Source organism: Athene noctua, chromosome 6 (genome assembly GCF_965140245.1).
Source record: "Athene noctua chromosome 6, bAthNoc1.hap1.1, whole genome shotgun sequence".
NCBI lineage: Eukaryota > Metazoa > Chordata > Aves > Strigiformes > Strigidae > Athene > Athene noctua.
In genome coordinates this window covers 39,133,363-39,155,761 of record NC_134042.1, presented here as the reverse complement: position 1 = coordinate 39,155,761, position 22,399 = coordinate 39,133,363, and the positions used below count along the sequence as shown (strand labels likewise).

Here is a 22,399-nt window from a genome sequence, read left to right as displayed (position 1 = left end):
AATTTATCTGATTTTGCTTAGACACAGTTATCTTTGATAACCATTAAGATTATACCAATTAAAAAGCATTACAGAGAATCATTTTCCATTCAACTAGTACATGGAAAGTTAAAAAAAATCCGCTTTTGTATTTTGCAAAGAAAGGCACAGATTTATGCATACTTAGAAAACACCATTCAGAGCTGCAGGTGGCAAAGCAAGCCAAATGACACAAACACTTCCATAAGAGCGAAACATGGTCATTTGGGAATTTATTTTTCTGCAAAACATTGCGAAGCACAGCTGGGGAATGCTGTATTTCAGAAGGGGAAAGGACAACAGGATGCACCTCTTTTCTAACCTATAATGGCTGATGTTCAAGGTTTTCTTCTTATTAAAAAAATCCCATACACAGTCTCTGTCCACAACATACTCAAGTCACTGATTCTTCACTTTATGTTTTCTTTCCCTCTGAGGCACATGTATGGAGATGAATATGAAGAAAACCACAGATTACTTTGAAGAGATAGAGCATTCAAGGCAGAGCACACCCTCCTCAATACTGACTCTGGTTTAGAGGGTTGGGGAAGAGAGGGGCATGCTCCAAAGCCCTCAGCTGCCTTCCCCAGCTCCTCTGTCACCAGTCTGCCACCTCCTCCCGGCTGCACACCACGCCAGCATCCTCCTCGTGGGAGCAGTTGTGTGTGCCCACATCAGCATGGGCACACTCCAGCAGTGTCTTCTCCTGCCCGGAGCACTGGACATCATCCAGAAGGATGCGGAGGGAGGTCCCTTGCCCAAATTCTGCCTTCTTGCTGGCCTGCACCACATAGGGGAAGCCCAGCTGGCGGCACACCACGGTGGCAGCAGACAAGGTCCAGCCATCGTCGCATACCGTGCCCCACTCGCCGTCAATGTAAACCTCCACCCGGCCCCGGCTCCGGCCATGGCCCTGCTGCTCCATCAGCCGCACAGCGCCATTTCGCAGTGGCCGGGCTGGACCGGGGGGTTTCTTCTTCCTGCGCTGCCCCCTCCTCTCTCCTCCCTTCCTGGGCTTGGGGGTCCTGCCGCCCGGCGTGGGGGTGGTGGGCGTCCTGCTTCGGTTCCCTGGTGGTGGCAGGGCTTGGCCCAGCCAGTCCACAGCCGGCATGAGGGGCGTTTCGGGGTCTGGCCTGACTCCCTGTGGGGCCTCCGTCGTGGCCTTCAGCCGGGGACGTGGCGTTGGTGTTTTCACAATAAGCTCTGTTGGGGGAAAAACCCAGGAAACCATGAGTCTGTCACTCTATGGTCAATACTTAAAGACAACTGTATGAAACCAGCTCTGATTTTTAACTTACTTAACTTGTTTCTTGGAATTTGCTTACTTGATCCTGTTGAGAAGCAACAACACTCCCGGTGAGCCAATACTTCCTCAGTGAAAAATGTCGGCTGCTTTTAGTTAGCAGAGACGACTGCAGGGCTTAATGCCAACAGGCAAGCCTCTCCCAAGAAGGAAACTCCAAGCAGTTTATTGGCAAAGCTTCAGCCTGGCCTTGAAAGGGCAGGCGCTGGAGTTTCACGATCAGAAGAGGAGTTCCCTACCGTACCCTTCTCCCCTGCTGAAAGCATTTTAAAGACAGGCACTATTTCTGCTCTTCTCTTCATTACTAATGATTGGATGGTTACCAGAAGAGAGCGCCAGCCTCCCCACTGGGCCAGATGCTTTATTCAGAGGAGCTGAAGTCAGGAACATTCAAAATCAATTCTCTCTGGCAACTGGAATTTGCAAAAGGAACGGAGTTGCCAGGACAACACATAAAACACGATTTGGGGTTGGGTTTTTTCTTCCCTATGAAAAAAAATAAAAGAGCCTTGAACTCTGAAGAGCTGAAAATTCTTTGCTGTCACAGTTTCCAGGCATTACTGGACTTGCTTATTTACATGTGCTCTATTTTTAGCTTAAAAATAAGTTTTAGCTTGTCAGAAGGAAGCAATTCAGAATTGCTCAGAATAACAATCAACTGATCTGGGACAGTGTCACAGGCATTTGCAAAGACATCACAACTTTTGGAATTATATCTGAGATTTATCCATTCTCATTCATCATTTGCTTTGTAGTACAGAGATGAGGAAAATAGGACTGTCTTATTTGTGCTTAATATCTATTGTCCCCAAAAGACTAACCCTTGCAGTGGTCCAGTTTTTCCAAATAACACTTTTTGGAGAGGAATTGTATTTGTAGCATGAAAATATTTCCCTTCTTTGGAAGCTGAGGTTCTGAAGGCAAGAAATAAATATGAAAGCCTTACCTGTGTGCACCTCAGTTCCTGCAGCCTGATCTGGCAAAGCACTTAAAAATCCTGGAACTCATGTAATGATACGTAGGACTTCATGAAAGCTAACGGTCACATGGGAGTGCTTTTCACCTCACTGAATCAAGTTGTTGTTATATATTATATTACTCTTTGTCAAGCTATTTATTAAATACACTTCCAACAAATGCACTCATCCAGCTAATGCACACCACATGCCTTGGCAATTCTGTTACATTCACACTAAAACAGCAAAATATTTACAGCTACATGTCCTTGTTTGCAGGTTTCTGAATCAAAATTTTCATGCTTGGTTTTCAGCTAAAAATGAATTTAGTTCTTGAGACACTTAACAGAATGTCTCCCACTGTTTCTAAGTTTTAATTTAAGATGAAAACTACCTAGTAAACAAACCCAATAGATTTAGTTATAGGTATAGTTTAAAAATCTGAACTTTGGACTTGCATAGAGAATAATGCATAAGCAGAAACAAAACTGGTTGAACATGAACCGAGTTGCTAATGTTTGGAAATTACATGCACAGCTTGCAAAGGAGAATGTTTCTGAAGATGTGCTGAGTGCTCAGGCATGTCAACAGTTAATAATTAGCCTTAGATCTCATTCCACCTTAAAGATTCAATCTTGGAAGGTGCTGAGTGCCCTCATTCCTCTCTGAAGTCAAAGCTATAGGAACTGTCAATGACTCAAATGCAGTGTAACATGATTAATGTAATTAAAAATGAAATAAAACTATTCTGACATTAGACTTCCTACAGTAATATTAACTTCAGGACAAAGTTCTTAGAGTACTGCCTAGGTGCACGCTTACATGTGTAAACAAAATACACAGGGAAAAAGAAAGGTCGTGCTGCCTGATCTAATTTTGTGATCCTAATAGTGTATTTAGGTTTTTTGCACTTAACATAAATAGTACTTAGCTTGCTGCAGATTGAGCTACATCATTGACTACTCCAGCTTTAGCTGTACAACACTTCATTCAGTACGAAGCAATCAAAAAGTGCTGGGGGGTTTGGATAAGCCAAAAGTTCACCTGAATGGCTGATCACTTCAATGCTTTTGGGAGTGTTTCCTCATCCCATATTCTCTCACTTACAACTAACAGTGACTCAACCCTCATCTTGCTTAATGAACTATTTCCCAACTCTTTAGCCATCATATACTTCAACTCCTGAAGTGCTCCTCACTACCTGAAGGCACTGCAAAAACATCACTTATCACTGAAAAGCACCATTGAGCACAGGATCTCAGTACAGAAACAGTTATGGGGAAACCAAGCTGGTGGTAACAAAACAGGTACGATGTAGCATGGAAAAGGGAAAATGTACAGGGGCAGAAACTACAGAGATTTCACACAGCCAGGAGAAGAGAAATACCTTATGCCTTATTTGAACCAACTCCTCAGATCCAAAACAGCTGGTAAGAATTAACTTTGAGGATACTCTGAAGTTCTGGGTGGTCTCCAGGCATACAAAGATAGTGCAAGCTTGGAGTTTGTATTTACTGCCAGATAACATGCACCAATAATAAACAGCAACAGTGACACTTACTCTCCTTTGGCACAAACTGGATGCGCTTGCTTTTTACTTTCACTGGCGATGGCTCAACTCGGCATTTTCCTGGTGGTGCTCTCCTGCACAAAAAGGGACACATACAGTGCACAATTAATTCCTTTCCTCTGGCATTGTGAGCCTTTGCTTCCTATTTTTCTATGAATGTAACGCTCATCGGGAAAAAAAAAAAAAAAAAAAAAAGTCTGTTTAAATGATCCAAGTAATCTCTTACAGTAGAAAACATAATTAAACAATCACATATCTCTATTGATCAAAGTCCAAATATTCGCAAGGCAGTGGAGTCCTCTGGCTGTGTTTTCACTTGCCATGGCTGAATCCATTAGGGAAATAAAACATTGGCAGGTTCAAACATTACAGAAAGAGATTAATCAAACTGAAAATAAAAATTACAAAACTAGACAGTATATGTTGAACACCTGACATAAAGGTCATGTGTGCACAAGTTTTCAGGTTGTCTTCAGAGAATGAAAATAACACACTATTATTCATACATAAAGCCCAAACAAAAGACTACTACAAAAGTAGTACCAAAAATGCATTTGTTTCAAACAAGAGCTCTAAGTGTCTCACACAGAAGCTCCCTCTTAGTATGTATGGCACATTATTTTGACACAAATTTGTTTGCCAGGGAGGTATCTCTCACTTTTGAGAAGTTACATCCAGTTCATCATCACTTTTTCCTATGACAGCTGCCTGGTTAATCTGCAGACTTCATCAGAGGTTTTCTAACTGGTTCAAAAATGCAAGATGTTTGCATCTGGAGGGTATAACTCCTTTGTAATTAGGATTGTTTGCATTTGCATTTCTGTGGAAGGCAAAGAGCTTCTCTCTCATCTACCTACACAGGGATGTTCCCTACTTTTATGATTTTTTCTGTGAGTTGTTTCTGCACTCTACACAGGAAAGAAACTTCTTTTTAAACTTAAACTTAAGACTTGCTTTTCACTTCTGCTTTATTTAGTTTTGCAAAGGTTGCGTAATACCAGTCTCTTAATACACAGTTTACAGGAACTCTTCCACTGTGTTAGATAATGGAAAATGCTGCTGACAGAGGAGAGTCAGAGGAAAACACACAGCAGCTTTGGGGACTCTAATTTTGGAGTCTGGTTCCAACATACAAGCAGACAAGTGGTTTGGTTCAAAATGCTCATATAGCTAAAGCTGTAAATTTAATCCGTTTGAAAAAATAAAAGCTAAAAAAGTCTCACTCTACATGTCTGGCTGAAAGTAGTTTGGTGTTTAGCCAATAACAGTAATGCTTAAAAAACCAAGAAGATGGAAAAAACAGCAATAAACCTTCCCATAAAACACAGCTATTCCCTGCCTTGCCTGGTCTCAGATATGCACATGGGATCCAGAAGGTGTAACAATGGTCTTATTTCCTTGTCCAAGCCATTTCCCTCTTTGAAATACAAAAAATAATGTACTTTTTGACATTAAGTTCTGGTTTGCCTGAGAAAGCACTGCAGGTCACACTGGATCAGCTTTGGCTGCAGCTGCCTGGGCATTGGGCTCTTATGGGAGATGCAGCTGGCTACGAGGGATGGAGAGGAACTGAGAATAAACACCTTGACAAAAACTGCCCCCTTTGGGGCAGGAATCTAGACAAACTTTGTCTGAGAAAGACAAGCCACACATAAAATGTCCCAACCAACAGGCCCCATAGCAAGTTGGTGATCACCAGGCGGCGTAGACTCCCATGACTGCAGGAGCAAAGCAGCCCTACAGTGTGTTACTCCAGCTGTTCCTTGATCAAGCTCCACAGAAGGGCCCAGCATGGGAGAAGAGCTAGTTAGTGAATATCATTCATCACATCCACACCTGGACACACTGCACCACACCTAGGCTCTGCAAAAAGAACATCTCATACCTAGAGGTGTCCACCACTTTGTACACCACTCCATGGGGAGCCGTGGCACTTGGTATGCCTGTAGACATGAAGTAAAGTTCTCCTGGGAAAAAAAATGGACACAGCCATGAAAACTCTCCATGCAACTTCTGACCTGTTTAGCACAAAGGCATTAAATCTGCATTACAGGTCAGAGAGCATCAGGAAACCTGGGACCAACATGGAGATCTGGCTCCTTGAGGAAACAAGGCAGGTTTGTATTTGGGTTTGTAGTGAGAGTTCATCTGCAGTTCAGTGGCACAAAATACTCTTAGTGAGTGGGAGCTTTTACATATTGTCATTAAATATTATTTGGACAAATTTCCACTGCATGTTCAGCTGCCCAGACTTTAGCTGTCTGATCTGTGTCCTTTAACTGCTAACACAAAACAGTCAAACACTGTATTCCCTTTGTTGAAATGAAATTAAAGGAAATTAAGAATGTTCACACTGCCTTCTGCTCTTTTGGATGAAGCACTCCTTTGGGGTGAATTACAGAAGAACAAGACTTTGCTTTTGCTTTCTCTAGCACACTCACAAAATGATATGTATCTCACATGAAAGGCATTTGGTTTGTCACAGCTCTGTCAGGTCACGTGAACAGGGCTCGACCTATTCCACCACCATTTATTTGACTTATTTTCTCTTAACTGCATTTCCATCCTTCTCCTCCTGTTGTGCAGGGGAGACTGGGATAAGCAGTCCCTCTGGCACTCTCCTTTCTCTTTTGCCAGCTCAAGTGCTTGAGCAGTGCAATGAAAAAGATCAGAGAGAAAAAATAAATACGCAGTATTTCAAAGAGAATTTAAAAAAAAGGAAGAAAAAGAGACAACAGAGACCTGCTTAGAGAATAAGGCAGATTTCTTTGGGTGTTCTATGGTACCCCAAGGGGAAGAGGGGAAGGAGCAGAGGGGTCAGAGTGGGCAAAGGAAGGTGTGGGCAGTTGGTAGCAGCTGGTGCTGGCTGCTAAGCCTCCCTCCTCCTCCCTGTTCTCCTGCGCTGCCCTGGGCTGAGCTCCTCCGGATGCTCCCAGGACAGAAACCAGATACCTCTGGCTACCCCTGGCTGGTTTTTTCCTTTTTCTTTCTTTTCTTCATGCTAGAGGGAAGGGATGCCATTCAGAGGGCCCTTGACAGGCTTGAGAGGTGGGCTTGTGCAAACCTCGTGAAGTTCAACAAGGCCAAGTGCAAGGTCCTGCATGTGGGTCAGGGCAATCCCAAGCACAAATACAGGCTGGGCAATGACTGGATTGAGAACAGCCCTGCTGAGAAGGACTTGGGATGGATGGAAAACTGGCTACAAGCCAGGAGAGTGCACTTGTAGCCCAGAAAGCCAACTGTATCCTGGGCTGCATCAAAAAAGTGTCACCAGCAGGTCAAAGGAGAGGATTCTCCTCTGCCACTCCCCTGAGACCCCACCTGGAGTGCTGTGTCCAGCTCTGGGGTCCCCAACAGAGGGTGGTGAGACACTGGCACAGGTTTCCCAGAGAAGCTGTGGCTGCCCCCTCCCTGGCAGTGTTCCAGGCCAGGTTGGACGGGGCTTTGAGCACCCTGGGCTAGTGGAAGGTGTCCCTGCCCATGGCAGGGGGTTGGAACTAGGTGATCTATTTAAGGTCCCTTCCAACTTGAACCATGCTATGATTCTATGATTTTTCTGGTGTGCTCTGTTAACCACAGGCCAGAGGCAGCCTTGATCTAAACAGGGGTGAGAAACACTTGCCACTGCATCTTTTGGTGCAGTGATGTGTGCTTTATATCCCACGCCTCTTTCCTGGAAATTATCAGGCAGAAATACAGATACTCAGGCTGTGAAGCACAGGCTATCACACGTGCACCCCACAGATATAGCACAGTGCCTGGGGTGTCCCTGGTACATTCAGCTGCCAGGGGATGGGACTGCTGACTTTATAGCGGCTGTGCAATGAGCCAAAAATATAGGTGTCCCCACTGCATAAAAAGATCCACTGCACCAGCTGGCTTAACATTCATCAGAGCAACAACCCCAAAAAACAAACGCTTCTGTGAAGAAAAGCTTGTTAAAATAAACTGTGTGTTAAACTTGTAAAAGCCAAGATTCCCAGCACACCAAAGAATTGCAAGAGAAGACTGTTCACTGCAGATAAAGCAACTCGCTACACTGTTATCAACAGATTTCTTTCCATTATGATAAAGCAAACACAAGGCAAGTAACTACCTCTGAGAACAGACTTCAGCCCAAATTTCCACCCAGCTCTATTATACTTACACAAAGTACACATGAAAAGTGCAGGGCAGAAGAAGAGGTGCAGCGTTTCACCCCCGCCTTTGCACAGACTCTGCCCACAGGCGCAGAATGAGGGAGACGCTGCTCCCTACGTGCATGAGCAAGGGCTGCAATTAACAGCTTGATACTGCTCCTGGCAGCCCTCTGAATTGGCATAAAGCTGATTTAAACAAAGTTGTTCTGATTTTAGGGTAAGATATCCTTGTGCCTCACCACTGCAAAACAGCTCTACCTTCCATGAACATTAATCATTAAAGAAAATAGATTTTAACTCCAAAAAAGATAAAATTCTGGTCAAAATGTTGCACTAATACTTAATTTAGATGATTTGCATTTACATGATAAAATCTGCATTTATATGATATGCAATGCATGTTGCATTTGTGCAACATCCACATCTGACACAATCTGCACGGAAAACAGAAGTTTAAAAACTGGGGCATTCTGGGAGCAGGTGCTTGTGACCGAGTCAGGACCTCTCCGTGACAGGGCAGAACACAAACTCCTGCATTGCTGAGTCGCACATGAGCCTACTTAGCAATGGGGCTAAAGATCGCGGGGCCCATCCTCTCCCTGTCCTCAGTCATGAGCTGCATGCTCTCCCTGTCCTGCTGCAGGGCTGGGCAATTAACCATACCCTTGTACAAAGAAAGCCAGTGGCCACCAGCGTGCACCCCAGGACTCTTTAATTCCTCCTTTTCAAATTGAAGCAGCTCCTCCTAGAAAGCAAAATTTCTCCAGTCTTTAAACACAGCTATGCAAAGGTCCACTGAAGCTACACCCTTCAGTCCTATGCAAGGCAAAATCTCAGCTGGTACTAATAAAATTTGGACTTAATCAGCTTTTTGCCAATGTTTCACTCAAGACAAAACGTAGGGCTTTCATTCTGCTTCACCTCGAGAAGTACAAATATTCCAGGCCAGAGTGAGCAGGTTCTTAATTACTGTTCATTACATCTGCTTCCCTGTAGCCATTAATAACATCAACAGCCTTCTTGGCTAGCCAAGCGCATAGACTAGCTCTCACTTGGGTATCAACTTCTCAGCCTCTCAGGGCCTGCTTTCCCCACAGCATGGATCCGTGAAGAACGAGGTTTCTTTTCTAAACTGTGCTTTATTGTATTTGCCCACCGCTGTTCCCTGTCTCTCCAGAGGGTAGGTGTGGGGCAGTGCAATAGCCAGCCTCAGTCCTGCAGTCAACTGCCTCTCCAATTCCCCCTGCAGGCACTGTGCGGCATGCTGGCCGCAAAATTAGGATTGTAATTTTGGTTTGATATTTGGGAGATGCTGGGAATCTCACCTATCGGCATTTTACAGACTCATGCTCTGCCTCCCCACCACCCACTGCCTCCCAGGAACCTTCTCTGAGCCCTTCTCTGCTGTTGCACTCTGAATTAAAATCACCATCATGCCATTTAGTGTGACAAAGTTAAACGATTACCTGCTTCATCTTCAGCAAAGGAGATGATGTATTGGTAGTAGTTATTGATAAGCCCAGGAAACATGCATGTTTGTCCTGTCCCCATGCAGATTTCACTGTACTGCCACTCTCCAGTAGCATGATTCTCCTTCAAAGACATCAGGCGTCTGCAAGGCAAAAGAACACTTCCACAACACAACCAAGATGATCTATGAACATTAAGGAGGACACCTGGAAGGATGTTTAATGCTTCCTACCCTCATTAGCTGCAGCAGGAACTGCAGCTCCTCTGAAAAATGATGGATTGTTAATACTAAAACAAATATATTATATGCCCCCATGATACCTTGTCTTTCAAGGGCAACACAAACACATGAAAAAACAATAGGGGAGGGTTTAAGAGACATCAGGCTATTGTCGGGGGGACCCTACCAGAGATGCAGAGAGCCTGGCTTCACTGCAGCTCTGTGCCTCTCTCCTGCACCCAGGACCAGGGCATCAGGGCATCAGCAAAGGCAGAGGAGGTGTGGGGAAAACAAGGCAGTCTCATGCCTGCCTCGTCACAGCTTTGCAGCAGACTCACTTCTGGACAATACGTTTTTTTTCTTTCAGTATCTTTGGTCTCTGGAAACATTGCATCAGAGTGGTTTGGTTGTTTTTAGGATGTATTCAAATGCTTTTTTACACCACTTCCAGGACTTTAAATGAACATCATATCATTGCCCCTTTATTTGTACTGGCACAATGTGAATCAGCAATGTCGAGGGCTGCTGGAATGCAAAGATTGCATTCCTGCACAGTGCCATGGAATAAAGGTTATATAAAACATGCCACATGAGGTCTCTGCCATGATGAGTCAGGCTTTGCCCAGTGCTTGCAACCACCAAGTAGCAGCTTGTTCTCAGTTGTTAGACAGCATGAGCACATGCAGGCAGGTGTAGTATAGCTGGAGGACTTTGGCTGGGGGTACAGCTTAGTGAGTATCTGAAATATGTACTTACCCACTCATAAAATCACCAAATATGTACAGGCCGTTCAAGTTTGGAGACTCGCAACCCCGATAGACATAGCCTCCCGTAACAGATTTCCCCATTTTGTGTGGATACGCATAAATTGGAAGCACATCATCTGCAGGGGAGAAAAGATCTGTGGATTCCTTTGTCTTACACATGATGCAGAATGTTTATCTAGATAGTTCTGAGACTAGCACAATACAACCAGGTTCACTTGAGCATCTTCTAATTAAATGAAATGCTGATGGAGTCATATTTAGTTTGATTTTCACCTTCTCAGAACCACATTTGATAGCCCTGCCTAGCTGGCTGTGCTAACCAAGGACAAGCTAGCTCAGCGAGGTGGGTCAGTGTTTCACTTGCAATATAAGCTGAATTCCTGATAAGCCTGAGCTCTCTCTATCGCCCAGACACCTCACTGTTCTCCTGAGCCCTTCTCCCACTGCAACCAGCTCTGTTAGTGCCACTTCTGGCCCATTTCTACACAGACTGGCTGGTTTTGCCATGGATTTGCAGGTTACTTTTAGAGTCACAGCACCCATGCAGGAGATGTATGTCCAATGCAGCTTTTGGTGGTGAAAGGGAAAAACAGAGATAGGTAACTCCAGACTGCAGGCACTGATGAAAAGATATGTCAGATGTCAGCGCAAATAGCTTCCGTTTCTTTGAGACAGGGGATCTTAACCTGAAAGGACCATCAAATATTTATGGTATGGCACAGGCAATATGTAGTACTGGCATATTCATTGTAAAATATGTTAAAACACAAGACAGAAGGAGATGCCCTGATTCTGAGTGTGTCCATTAGATGCTTCCTCCCCTTTTGAAACTCCTGCATCACAGGTATCTCTCCGTGGTACCCACCCCTCCTCATCCTCACTGCCTTTGTAGCAGATGCCTCAAGTAGCAAACCTGGCAGCTCTGCTAGCAAGTAACTTGCACCAGGGTGTTCTATCTAAAACAGGTGTTTTCTACTCTTCAGCTGCACTTATCATTTTAAAGGGGCTGTGACATTTCACTGTTCTAACAAAAGAGTCTCTAAAGGCATCAGAAATTGTTCTGAATCCCTGGAGACCTCAGTAAAGTGCCTGCCTTGAACACTCATACAGGCACTGTCACAGAGGAGAGCACTAAACGGGCTCTCTGACAACTGCTTCAGCAAAGGGAGTGCAAAAAATCTGCTCCCTGCTCTCAAAAGTTTTGTAAAAAACACTTTATCATTACCATTGTACTTGTAGCTAAGTTAATAAAAGGAAAGAAGTTACACAACAACACATAGCACGTAGAAGACAAAAAAATCAGTATCTCAGCTAGTGCAAATCAGTGCCAGCCCACTGCCCCCCTGGACCTCTGGGGAGATGCTCCAGCACAAGATGTGGTTCACAACAGACCTTGCAATAATACACTCTGACTTCACACATGCACTGGAGTTTAGCCAGCCAGCAAATACCCTGAACCCAGGTTTGAAAAGTTTTTTAAAAAAAGGTTTTCCTTTTTGGCATAGCTAAAAGAAACAAAAATACACTGTACATTCAGTTACCTGCAAAGCAGGCAGTGTGCATACTGGTTGACCATCTTACACAATGTATTTCTTTTTTTTAAATAAGGACAGTATTTGTGAGTTATGGAGAAAAATTAAATTGCTCCAAATTTTTCTTGCTTCTGCAGGAAAGCTTATTTTATGGCAAGAAGATAAAATTGTCCTCCTAAATCACAGAATCCCCAAGGGATTTGACTGACAATACAGATCACCTAGAAAAACAACAGCCAGCATGTTTCATTTTCCTCCTAACTCAAAAATGGTAACATCTGGACTTTCAGTATTTATCCCCAAGTTGGTTCCCTTCTAGACTGAGACAATATAGATTTACATCGCAAAAAACTATGTTTTGCACCAAACAGCCAGACTTTGAAGGCAGGAATTAAAAATGGCAGCGCAGAAAACTGCACAGTGGGAGATGCAGGTAATGTAGAGAGAACATCTATTTACCCAATGAAGAATTGGTGCAAAGTTTTTTATCGTAACAACTGAACCCTTCCCTCGCCCTCCAGCCGTAATTTTTCCCTTTCTCAACAATGTCGATTTCTTCGTATTTATTCTGCCCCACGTCTCCGCAGAAGAGCCGCCCTCTCCCTTCCTTGGTGTGAGGTTCGCCCCTATCGAAAGAGCAGCGCCACATATTTCTCACTCCGTACGCGTAGATTTCAGGGCGAGCCTTAGGGTCATTAAGAAAAGGGTTGTCGGGAGGGATTCGGTACAGAGGCCCACGGTCATTGTTGTTCACATCAATCCGCAGCACTTTGCCCAGCAGAGTTGATCTGTATTAGGAGAAGAAAGGAAAGAAAAAAAATAAAGAAATAAAAGTAGACCTTGGTTAAACGTCAGAGATGGGGTTTTTTTGGAAAGTCTAGGGTTTCATTCTTTCTGTTTTGGAAAAGACAAGTCTTTCAATATCTCTGAAAAAAACATTTCAAGACGATTTCATTTGCCTCAGGCCACTGAACAGCCTTCAGGTGGCACTGACTTCCCACACCCCGCTGCCCTGAGGGGACACGCTGGTGGCTTAGAGCTGCCATGGGGATGGGTCTGCTCTTACTTGTTCTGGGCGTTTCCAAAGGTCCCAAAAGGATCCCCAGCCATGCCTCCATCTCCAGTAAATATATAGAGATACCCATCATCTCCAAAGAGCAGCTCTCCTCCATTATGGTTGGAAGCAGGTTCTTCTATTTCCAGGATTATCCTAAGTGAAAACAGGGAGGAGGCATTATCTACTGCAGAAGCCCTAAGCAAAGGGCAGAGCAACATCATGCCAATGTTGCCCTTGACACATAGAAACAGAGACAGATCAGGTTTGAGGCAAATTCCTCCATATCCACGTTACTGAATTTTACTTGGGCATAGCTGATTTTCTAACTTTAAATAATTCCAACATATTTTCCAGGTTACAGAAACACCAAACTGTAATAAGAAAAATCTGAGAAAACACATGACAGAATACACTTTTAATTAATTGTACTTTTCCTCTGATTCTTCTTTCCTCCTTGTTAAACTTTTTTTTCCTCTCTTTTTTTTAAGAAAAGTAATCTCAGTTTAAATCCAGTTGTAAACTGCAGGAGAAAGGACTCCAGTCCATCTGTGCATCTGTAGTACAGCATCTGGCACTATCCCGACAGGTGCTTTCAAGGTGAATCTAAAACTTTTCAAACCTTAAGGAATCGTTAAATTCTTAAAGAGAGAAGAATCCTTAAATGATAATTACATACAGAGGAATTTATGAGTTTAAAGAGTGGTTAATAGCAGCCCCATCAACAGATTAATATTTTGACAAAGCAGTATCAACAAACTTTAATTTTAATACTAAGCTCTCACTTCTATCTGTTTATTTTACGCACTTGGCATCCCTTTCATAGTAAGAAAATGGTGAAATACAGGAAGTGTAACTTCATAGAAAGGTAAAGCCACATATACATGCAGCGGATGTTCCCAGGTATAATAATTAAAGTTTATTTTACTCCAGCTTCTAAAAAAGCCCAGATTTCATTATGACAGTGCCTCTTAATAGCTGCAAAACCAAATTATAATAATCACTTATACCACCTGTTTTTTTCCCTTCTGAAAGTACTGATGGTTACAATCATAAATTGTAAACTGTGGGAAGGAACCCAACTATGTAATTATTGTCACCTGCTGTTAAACGTCACCACCTCTGAGATAAGGTAACTGTGCATGTATGCACAGAATCCAGCCAGCAGCAGGAGCAAGGGAGGATCCTGTACAGACCCAAAGATGAATCCTCCTCAACCTTCCAAAGAAGGTGGCAAGAACCAAAACACGTTGAGCAGAAATCTGCAGACAAACAGACATGTGCCCTCCTGCAAAGGCAATGCACACCACGTGTTGGCCGAAGCTGCCTCTTGGGCAGCATCGCAGGATGAAGTCCATGGGAGCTGTGCCTACACAAGCACAACAGGACCACAATTCTATTTTCTTAAGCTTTTGCTGTACTAAACATCAGCTAGATAAGCACATAAAATCCTACAAATGTAGAGCCTGAGGATTTTTAAACAAGACAGCTCATGGGCCTTGACATCTGCAAGTTTAAGCTCCTGACTCACTTTCCTGAGGACCACATTTAAATTCTCCTTACCTGTCATCTACAGGGCTGCTTACACTGAACTGCTGTCATTGCTTTATAAACCAGCATCCCCTTTCTATCATTAGGCTACGTGCATTTTTGAGCTAGAATCATCCACTACTGAGTATTTGGAAAGCCCTAACAAACCATGTAACAAAGCAAAAATCTTACAATTAATATTCAAAGGTCTCTTAAAACAGTGGTTCCATTACATGGTTCTGCACCAGGTTATAAATCTATAGACTTTCTCCATAAACAAACCTCTAATTACCTGTGCATATTAATGTGGATGAACTGCAGGATCAGACTCAAACAAATTAAATTTCCAATCAAAATGCACTCAGTGATAGCATAGTGGTTTGCATTTTATTTAATTTGATATTAAATTCATAATATCACAGGGTTGAGCTGTCATTCAGTTAAAGAAATGTGTGGCCAAATTCATCTTTGCTCTGGTATCACTGAGTTTGTTTATACTGATTTTGGAAACCTTTGGCTTTGGAATGATTTTCACTCATGCTTTGCAGAAGTCTATTTTAAAGAGTAATCATTACGATACAAAAAAGAAAAAACAAAACAAAACAAAACAAAAAACAACCCCCAAAATACTAATTGTAAATAAGGTTTAATCAATATTCTGTTAAATCTTCTGACATACCAGAACTGAGAAAGTGTTTTATCCCTGAGAACCTGCAGTTCATCCATGGAGGTCACGTGTATTCTTTATCTCAATATGCTAGACATGGATTTGGACTAACATGCTAACACACTAGAATGCAAGAACAATATTAAGCTAAATAAGTCTCATTCATTAATAGCCTTTAAAAATGCACAAACTTTCAGATCTTAAATACATTTGCCAGAGAAATGTGAGTACAATACCTTTCAGAACCATGGTCCAAAGAATTCATATCAGCAGGTGAAATTCTGAACTCACTGATTCGGATTCTCTCTTCATAACGGACTTCAACTGAATAGTAGACATACACTTTACCATTAAATTTGAATTTAGGGTGAAAGACAATACCTAGAAAACCCCTCTCATCTCCTTCCCAAGGTGAGGTAAGTACAGCTTTGCTGATGTTCAGAAATGGCTTTTCAAGCCTGGATCGATCCGGGAGGTAGGTCCACACCAGGCCAACCTGCTCTGCAATGAAGAACCTGTGGGTGCCATCGTTGGCGTGCACCATCGCAACAGGATTGCGCAGCCCGTTGGCGACCTCTACAAGGCAGAGCTGGAGACAGCCCTCCGCATCAGCGGTCACTAAGCCCAGGTTTTGGTTAAGGTTCTGGTTAGCCAGGAGGTGTGGAAAGCAGTAGTCTGTGTCCTCCAAGGACAGGTAGCGGCAGAATTTTGCCATGTTGTTCTCCAGTGCAATTAATTCTTGGTCTGCAGAGAGATAGCGAAAAATGGAACGGCATTTTTGCCACACTTGCCGGCAATAGTCTTGGCAAAGTCCTGGTATTGTCCGTACAGGGGTGGAGGGATCCTCAGCATCGTACAGGTGAGCTGCATATGGAGAGCATTCCTAGAGGGAGAGAGAAAAAGCCTCAAGCCATCCATTTCTTGGACCAGATTTGAAACAGCTGAGCAACAATACGAATTGGAGAAATTTCACCTTAATTACAATATGTGTCATAGTTTATTCTGAAGATATATTAACAGAGGAAAAGATCTTATTTATCTCAGCATTCACAGAGATGATCTTCTATATTCCTGGTGAAAGCTGGCTTCCTCATGCTGTTATTCATTTATTCCAACCACAGCACTAACTCAAGAAAACCAGCAAGGATATTTATTTTGCTATATCACTCTAGTAGACTGTACTGAGGAAAAAGAGACTTTTCTATCTTGGATGCTCTAACTCTATCTATAAAAAAACCAAGCAGATTCATCACAGCACAGAAGCAAAACATAAGAGTTAGTTGAGAAAGTTCAGGTTCTGCATCTCCAAGCTGAGGAAGGAATGGGAAAGGTCAGCAGAGCCAAAACCTACAACTTTTATACCTTGCCATCTGATAATCCAAACATGCACCTCAAACACAGATGTGATTTACATGTCAGAAGGAGTGGGATGAGAAAGTGTAGGAGAGAAGAAGGACACCCATCCTTCCTACCACACAGTGCACCCAGCCCTGGGATGCTATCGCTGCATACACCATCCTTGCTCAGGTCCAGTTGCCTTTGCTGGTGGATCTTTGTCTACAGTCAGTTTATATACCTGACTAGAAGTGGTGAAATGTGTCTCATAATCATGACATTGGTCACCAAGTTCCAGGTGGGATGCTCAGACTACAGGATTTCAGACAGTGAGCACCAAGTGGCCATAATCCAGGCAGAGTGTACTGGGAGTGGCTGTAGCACAACCCTTGTTTATGGAAGATGCAGCCTTGGAAATCTACCCAAGGACTCAATCAGGTTCACATAGTTCGTTGTATCCTCTTCACTACGAGAACTCCAACAGGCACATTTTCCTTATGTAAAAAGCCACTGCAATCCAGTAAAACTGTCCAAATTACGAACTGACCAGAGTGACTCACTTCTGCTTTTCCTTGTAATAAACACAAAATATTTTCCAGTTGTAATGCATCTTCCCGACAAGCATCTCTAAAGTGCTCTCCAAATAATGTAACATGACTCAGTGAAGGCTCAGTTATTTTCACAGGGCAGATAAATAACTGAGGCAAGAAAGCTAGGAAGAGAAACTATCCTTCTTGAACAAATTCTGCATTTTTTTAATTCTTACATGGCATTTCTTCCAAGCAAAACCAGCTTTGTTAAATATATATATATATATATAGGGAGCCGTTTCTAAATCTATAGGGAGCTATTTCTTAATGCAGATTACAGGACTATTCAATAGTTGAAAAGATGTAACATCTGATATTGAAGTATTTAAATTAGCTGATAAGTACACACAGTATTTAACTTTTATTTTATTTTCCATTACATACCATAATAAACTGAGAGGCCATATAACAGATCATTAGTGTACAATAAGCTTTCCTCCTGGAACGTCAAGCCATTCATTGCAAAATGAAGGTTATTATGCCTTCAAATGAGCAGCAATTAATGTGGTAAAAAGGAGATTGCGCATGACACAAAACACTGAAATTACACAGGCAGATTGGGTAACAGCACTCAGCTCGGTTACAAGAGGTGTGCCAGGGACAGAAAGGGCTGGATCATTTGCCGATGCAGTTGCTATGACTGAAAATTTGACCTTAGAAAACAAATTGAAATGAGACAGAAAGGGAATCTGAAGGCAGGGCTGGATGGGAGCTCAGTATATTGCTGCCTACGGAGGCTTCACATTCAGAGAGCGGTGGTACCCCGCCCGAGTACCGGGGTGTACCTGGTTCTCTGAGGGCCTCTTTCAAAGCAAACAGTGATCTTATGCATTATAAAGCAATGTCCTGGCTTCAGCATCAGAATTTAAAATAGCACAGAGGTATGGTTTCCCTGTCTCTTTGTCACGCGGGCTGTTAACCCCAACCTCAGGCATGTTTGAATAGCAGTTGTGGGTGACTTCTTCTCTCCTTACCACATTCCTGGTGGCATACAGCTATTTACAGTGGCATTATGCTGGCAATGATGTACAGACATCTATCACTAGCCAGACAGTACTCAAGCTTGTGTGTAGGGTATTTTCCAGACATACATGGAAAATTTTCCAACTTTTATTCCACAAGAGATGGAGCCTGATGCCTGGTCCTGAATTTCCCTGCTTCTGAATCAAATGTTGTGGTTCTTCACCTTTCACATCATCTTATCATATTCACTTACTCAAAACACCAAAAAAATCTAAACTTGGTTACAGCCCAGTATCACTAGTAGATCTAAATTCTCATTTCCAAATTACATGGTCTGTTCGTTCATTTTAAACTATGATGTGGCCCAAAGATCAAAGAAACTAGTGGGCAGATGATCAGTAACTTCAGAAGGGCTGGAACAAGCTCACACCATGAAAAAAACACATCAGAAAATAAAACAAATAACATGAAGACAAGTTAGCCAAATCCATCCTATCTGTTCCAGGAATTCAGAGGCAGCTATTTATCTGAGTAATTGCAACAGTCTGAATCTGGACAAACACCCACATCAGTCAGTGGCTTATTTACTGCTACTGTCAGTCCAGAGGAAGCAATGGGACTTCTGAGGAAAGGCTCTAACTTTCACATAAACCCTGACATTCCTCGTCCACCTCCATCTGGAAACTCAAGCCTTTAAGCAAGCTGTTCCCTGAGAAGCAGAGAGAGGCATCTGCTCTCCCACAGTTCGGAGTCCTGTATCCCACCACACAATAACCCACACCCACACACGTCCCTGGAGACCTGCTGCCCCCATCAAATTACCCCTGGGTGTTGAGGCTGTGGGGCAGGCAGAGGCATGTCCCACGACAGCCCTCCTCTCCCCGATGGCCAAAGGCATCCTCTCAGCCTGCTGCTGGGTGGGGGGAAGCCCTGTTTTGGAGCTGGGGGATCATGGGCAGCACTGAGGGAAGGATGTTGCTACTCTTCCACTTGCCTTTCCACAAGGAACAGAAACAGCACCACATAGCAAATCACCATCCAAGAGAAGGTAGGAATCTTCACCACAAGTACAAACTGAGACACTTGTCAAAATAATTTGATCACATCTGAGAGAAATCACGAATTGTGAGCAGAAAGAGGCAGAAGCGTGCTGAGCAAGTCACGCAAACTTATAAAAATACTTCTTATTTCAGGTCTAGGATATAAATTGTATATATAATGAAAGAATGGAAGCAGAGTATTCTGGAGTGTTTTCAATGCCTGGACTTCCACTTTGTGCTTGTGCATCCAGAGGTGGTGTCTTGTAGCTGGTGATGCACTGAGCTCATCAAAACATTTCAGTGAATCATTTTTCCCACACTGAAATATTTCACTGCTTCTGAACAAATTTTCTACATTTGGGTTTCTGACCCATGCGGGAAACTTATCGCTTCCAGAGGCAGAAGGAGTGCTTAGCAGGCACTGCTAAATATTTTCCTATCTGCAAATGGACTTTTGGATACCGCTTGTTTCAGGAATGTATTAAAAGAGGTTTTTTGCTTCCAGTACAATGTGAGATGAAATAAAAGTCAAATCTCTAGAATCTGATGTGGAAAAGGATTGTCTTTCTCTTCACGCTTTCAGGAACACAAGAGGGTACCCTGCAAAATGCTAGGAGCACGATTTCTGAAAAGCCACTTTGATCCCATCAGAGCACAGCAGACGAGACTCTACTGTCTGAATTAATTTAAGATTTACACTTGCACAGCACAGAGCTGCCACTGCTCTGTCTCAGGGGCATTTTCATACATACGAGGCCACTGCTGATGATGGGGTCAGACGCTTTGCTATGCGCAGACTGTGATCATCCTGTTACCCTATCTGACCACAGAGTATCAACCCTGATTGGAAATTTCCCCCATGCGGGATGGCCACCACAGAGGTCTCTAGGCCACATCCTCAGGCATTACTCTGTACCCATCATCAGGACTGTTAGCACCTGGCACACACCAAAAGCATCTCAGGATGCTGTAACCCAGTACAAAAAAACCACCTGATCCCATGAGTTGGGCATAACAAAGAACATGTTTTGTGCAGGCATGTCCCCTCCTGGGTGTCTTCACTAGGTCCAGTGATCTAACCCTGGGAGAGTGAGAGGAGTCTGCAAATTATAACTGCTCATATACCCATCTCAGAGCACTGCTGCTCATAAATTAAAGCACAGCAACATCCCTATTCCTCTTTCAGACACCTCCAAAGGCCAAAAAGTCTGCAGGGACACCTGATGATGGACAATCACTCCTGACAGTGCCTCGCAGCACACACCTAGGCTGCTGCACTAACCTCTGATGCACCCATATGTGGGTCAATGCACCCGTGCCTGTGCCTGGGCACTAATGCCATGGCTGATGCACCTGTGGGGTGGTCCTGTCTGAGCTGGGCACTAATGACACGGCTCACACACCCCTGGGTTCTCCAAAGCCCCTGTGCCTTGTGATGATGCAGCCCTGCACGGGTGGATGTCATCACTCCAGGACTGATGTGCCCACGCTGTTGCGCATTCACCCCTGTGAGGTCCACAGTACCTGTGCCTGGACCAACGCACTCCCCACGGACCAATGCACTCCCCACGGACCAACGCACTCCCCACGGACCAACGCATCCATGCCTGGGCTGTGGCATCCATACCTGGGCTTGATGCAGCATGGAGGGCTGCACCCACACCTGGGCCAAAGCACCGTGAAAGGGCTGAAGTACCTGTGCCTGGGCCAGAGCACCCCGTTGTGACCAAAGCACCATGCAGGGGCTCAATCCCCCTGTGCAGCTGATGCCCCCTCTGTGGCTGAAGCCCCCTGTGCCACTGTTGCACCCTGTGTGGCTGATGCCCCCTCTGTGGCTGAAGCCCCATGTGCAGCTGATGCACCTGTGCAGTGGAAGCTTTATGCACAGCTGATGCCCTCTCTGTGCCTGATGCACCCGTGCACTGGAAGCTTCCTGTGTGGCTGATGCCCTCTGCGCGGCTGAAGCCCCTCTGCGGCTGATGCCCCTGCTGTAGCTGATGCCCCTCTGTGGCTGATGCCCCTCTGCGGCTGATGCCCCTCTGCGGCTGATGCCCCTGCTGCGGCTGATGCCCCTCTGCGGCTGATGCCCCTCTGCGGCTGATGCCCCTCTGCGGCTGATGCCCCTGCTGTGGCTGATGCCCTCTGCGGCTGATGCCCCTGCTGTGGCTGATGCCCCTCTGCGGCTGATGCCCCTCTGCGGCTGATGCCCTCTGCGGCTGATGCCCCTGCTGTGGCTGATGCCCCTGCTGTGGCTGATGCCCCTCTGCGGCTGATGCCCCTGCTGTGGCTGATGCCCCTGCTGTGGCTGATGCCGCCCGCGCAGCGGGAGCCCCCGGCAGCCCCGCGGGCCGGGGCCGCCTCACCTGGCAGAGCAGGTCCTGCAGGTGCCCGGCGCAGGCGGCGTACGTGGGCCCGTCGAGGCGGGCGCTGAGGCGGTAGAAGCGCTGGAGCAGGGCGCGGTCGCGGCGCGGGTCGCAGCAGCCGAAGTCGGCGTAGCGGCGGCAGAAGGCGAGGCCCCGCGGCGGCCGGAACGGCGGCTTGAAGTCCAGGCACTGCGGGTGCGGCCGCGCCGGCCCCGGGGCCAGCGCCGCCGCCAGCAGCAGCGCCAGCGCCGCCCGCGCCCCGCCGGCCCCCGCCGCCCCGCGCAGCCTCCCCATGGCCGCTCCGCGGGCGCGGAGGGCGGCCGCTTCCCCGGGCAAGCCGGCGGCGGCGAGGGCGGCGGCGGAGGAAGGGGGGGACGGTCTGCCGCCCGGGCCGGGCTGCGCGGAGGCTCAGCCGGCCCCGCCGCCGCGCTCCCCCCGCGGCAGAAGGGGCGCGGAGAGCGGCCGCGCCGCGGTCAGCGCCGGGCACGGGCGGGCGCGGCGGCGCCGGGCTCCCGCGGACGCGGGGCCGGTGCCAGCCGGCTGGCGCCCCGGAGAGCGGCTGGGAGGGGCGGCTTCAGGCTGGCCCCGGGCAGGTGCGGGGCTGCGCGGGGAGCGCGGGGCTCCTGCTGCGGCCGGTGACGGCGGAACGTCCCGCTGGGAAGGAGTGCCTTGGGCGGACTCCTCAGGTGTTGGCTGCTGGGCTCGGAGCTGTCGCTGAAGCTTTTGTAGGACCAAAACACGAGAGGGAACAGCACTGAGTTCATACGCCCGACGGACATATTTTAAACTAAGAAAACTTCAGTACATCTCGTGCTTCGGCATCCTTCGGCATCCTTTGGCATCCACTGGCAGTCTCACCCTGGGATTAGATTCAGTTTTGAG

The 22,399-nt window shown here is 45.6% G+C and overlaps 1 protein-coding gene across 1 annotated transcript; it reads right to left on the bottom strand.

The window, feature by feature from the left end:
- Nucleotides 1-178: 178 nt before the first annotated feature.
- Nucleotides 179-21,811, bottom strand: HHIPL1 (HHIP like 1). The gene is made up of 9 exons (XM_074909179.1): nt 21,518-21,811; nt 15,463-16,109; nt 13,042-13,185; nt 12,435-12,763; nt 10,433-10,559; nt 9,453-9,598; nt 5,733-5,814; nt 3,839-3,921; nt 179-1,221 (listed from the first exon to the last, which is right to left on the bottom strand). The coding sequence occupies exons 1-9, from the start codon at nt 21,809-21,811 to the stop codon at nt 617-619; spliced, it is 2,457 nt and encodes an 818-aa protein (XP_074765280.1). The 3' UTR covers nt 179-616.
- Nucleotides 21,812-22,399: the final 588 nt, after the last annotated feature.

Coding starts and splice junctions, on each gene's coding strand:
- HHIPL1 (XM_074909179.1), bottom strand. CDS start 21,811: ATGGGGAGGCTGCGCGGGGCGGCGGGGGCCGGCGGGGCGCGGGCGGCG. Junction 16,110..21,517: donor TGCAGGACCTGCTCTGCCAG/GTGAGGCGGCCC, acceptor CTCTCCCTCTAG/GAATGCTCTCCATATGCAGC. Junction 10,560..12,434: donor TTGCACCAATTCTTCATTGG/GTAAATAGATGT, acceptor TCTCCCCTGCAG/ATGATGTGCTTCCAATTTAT.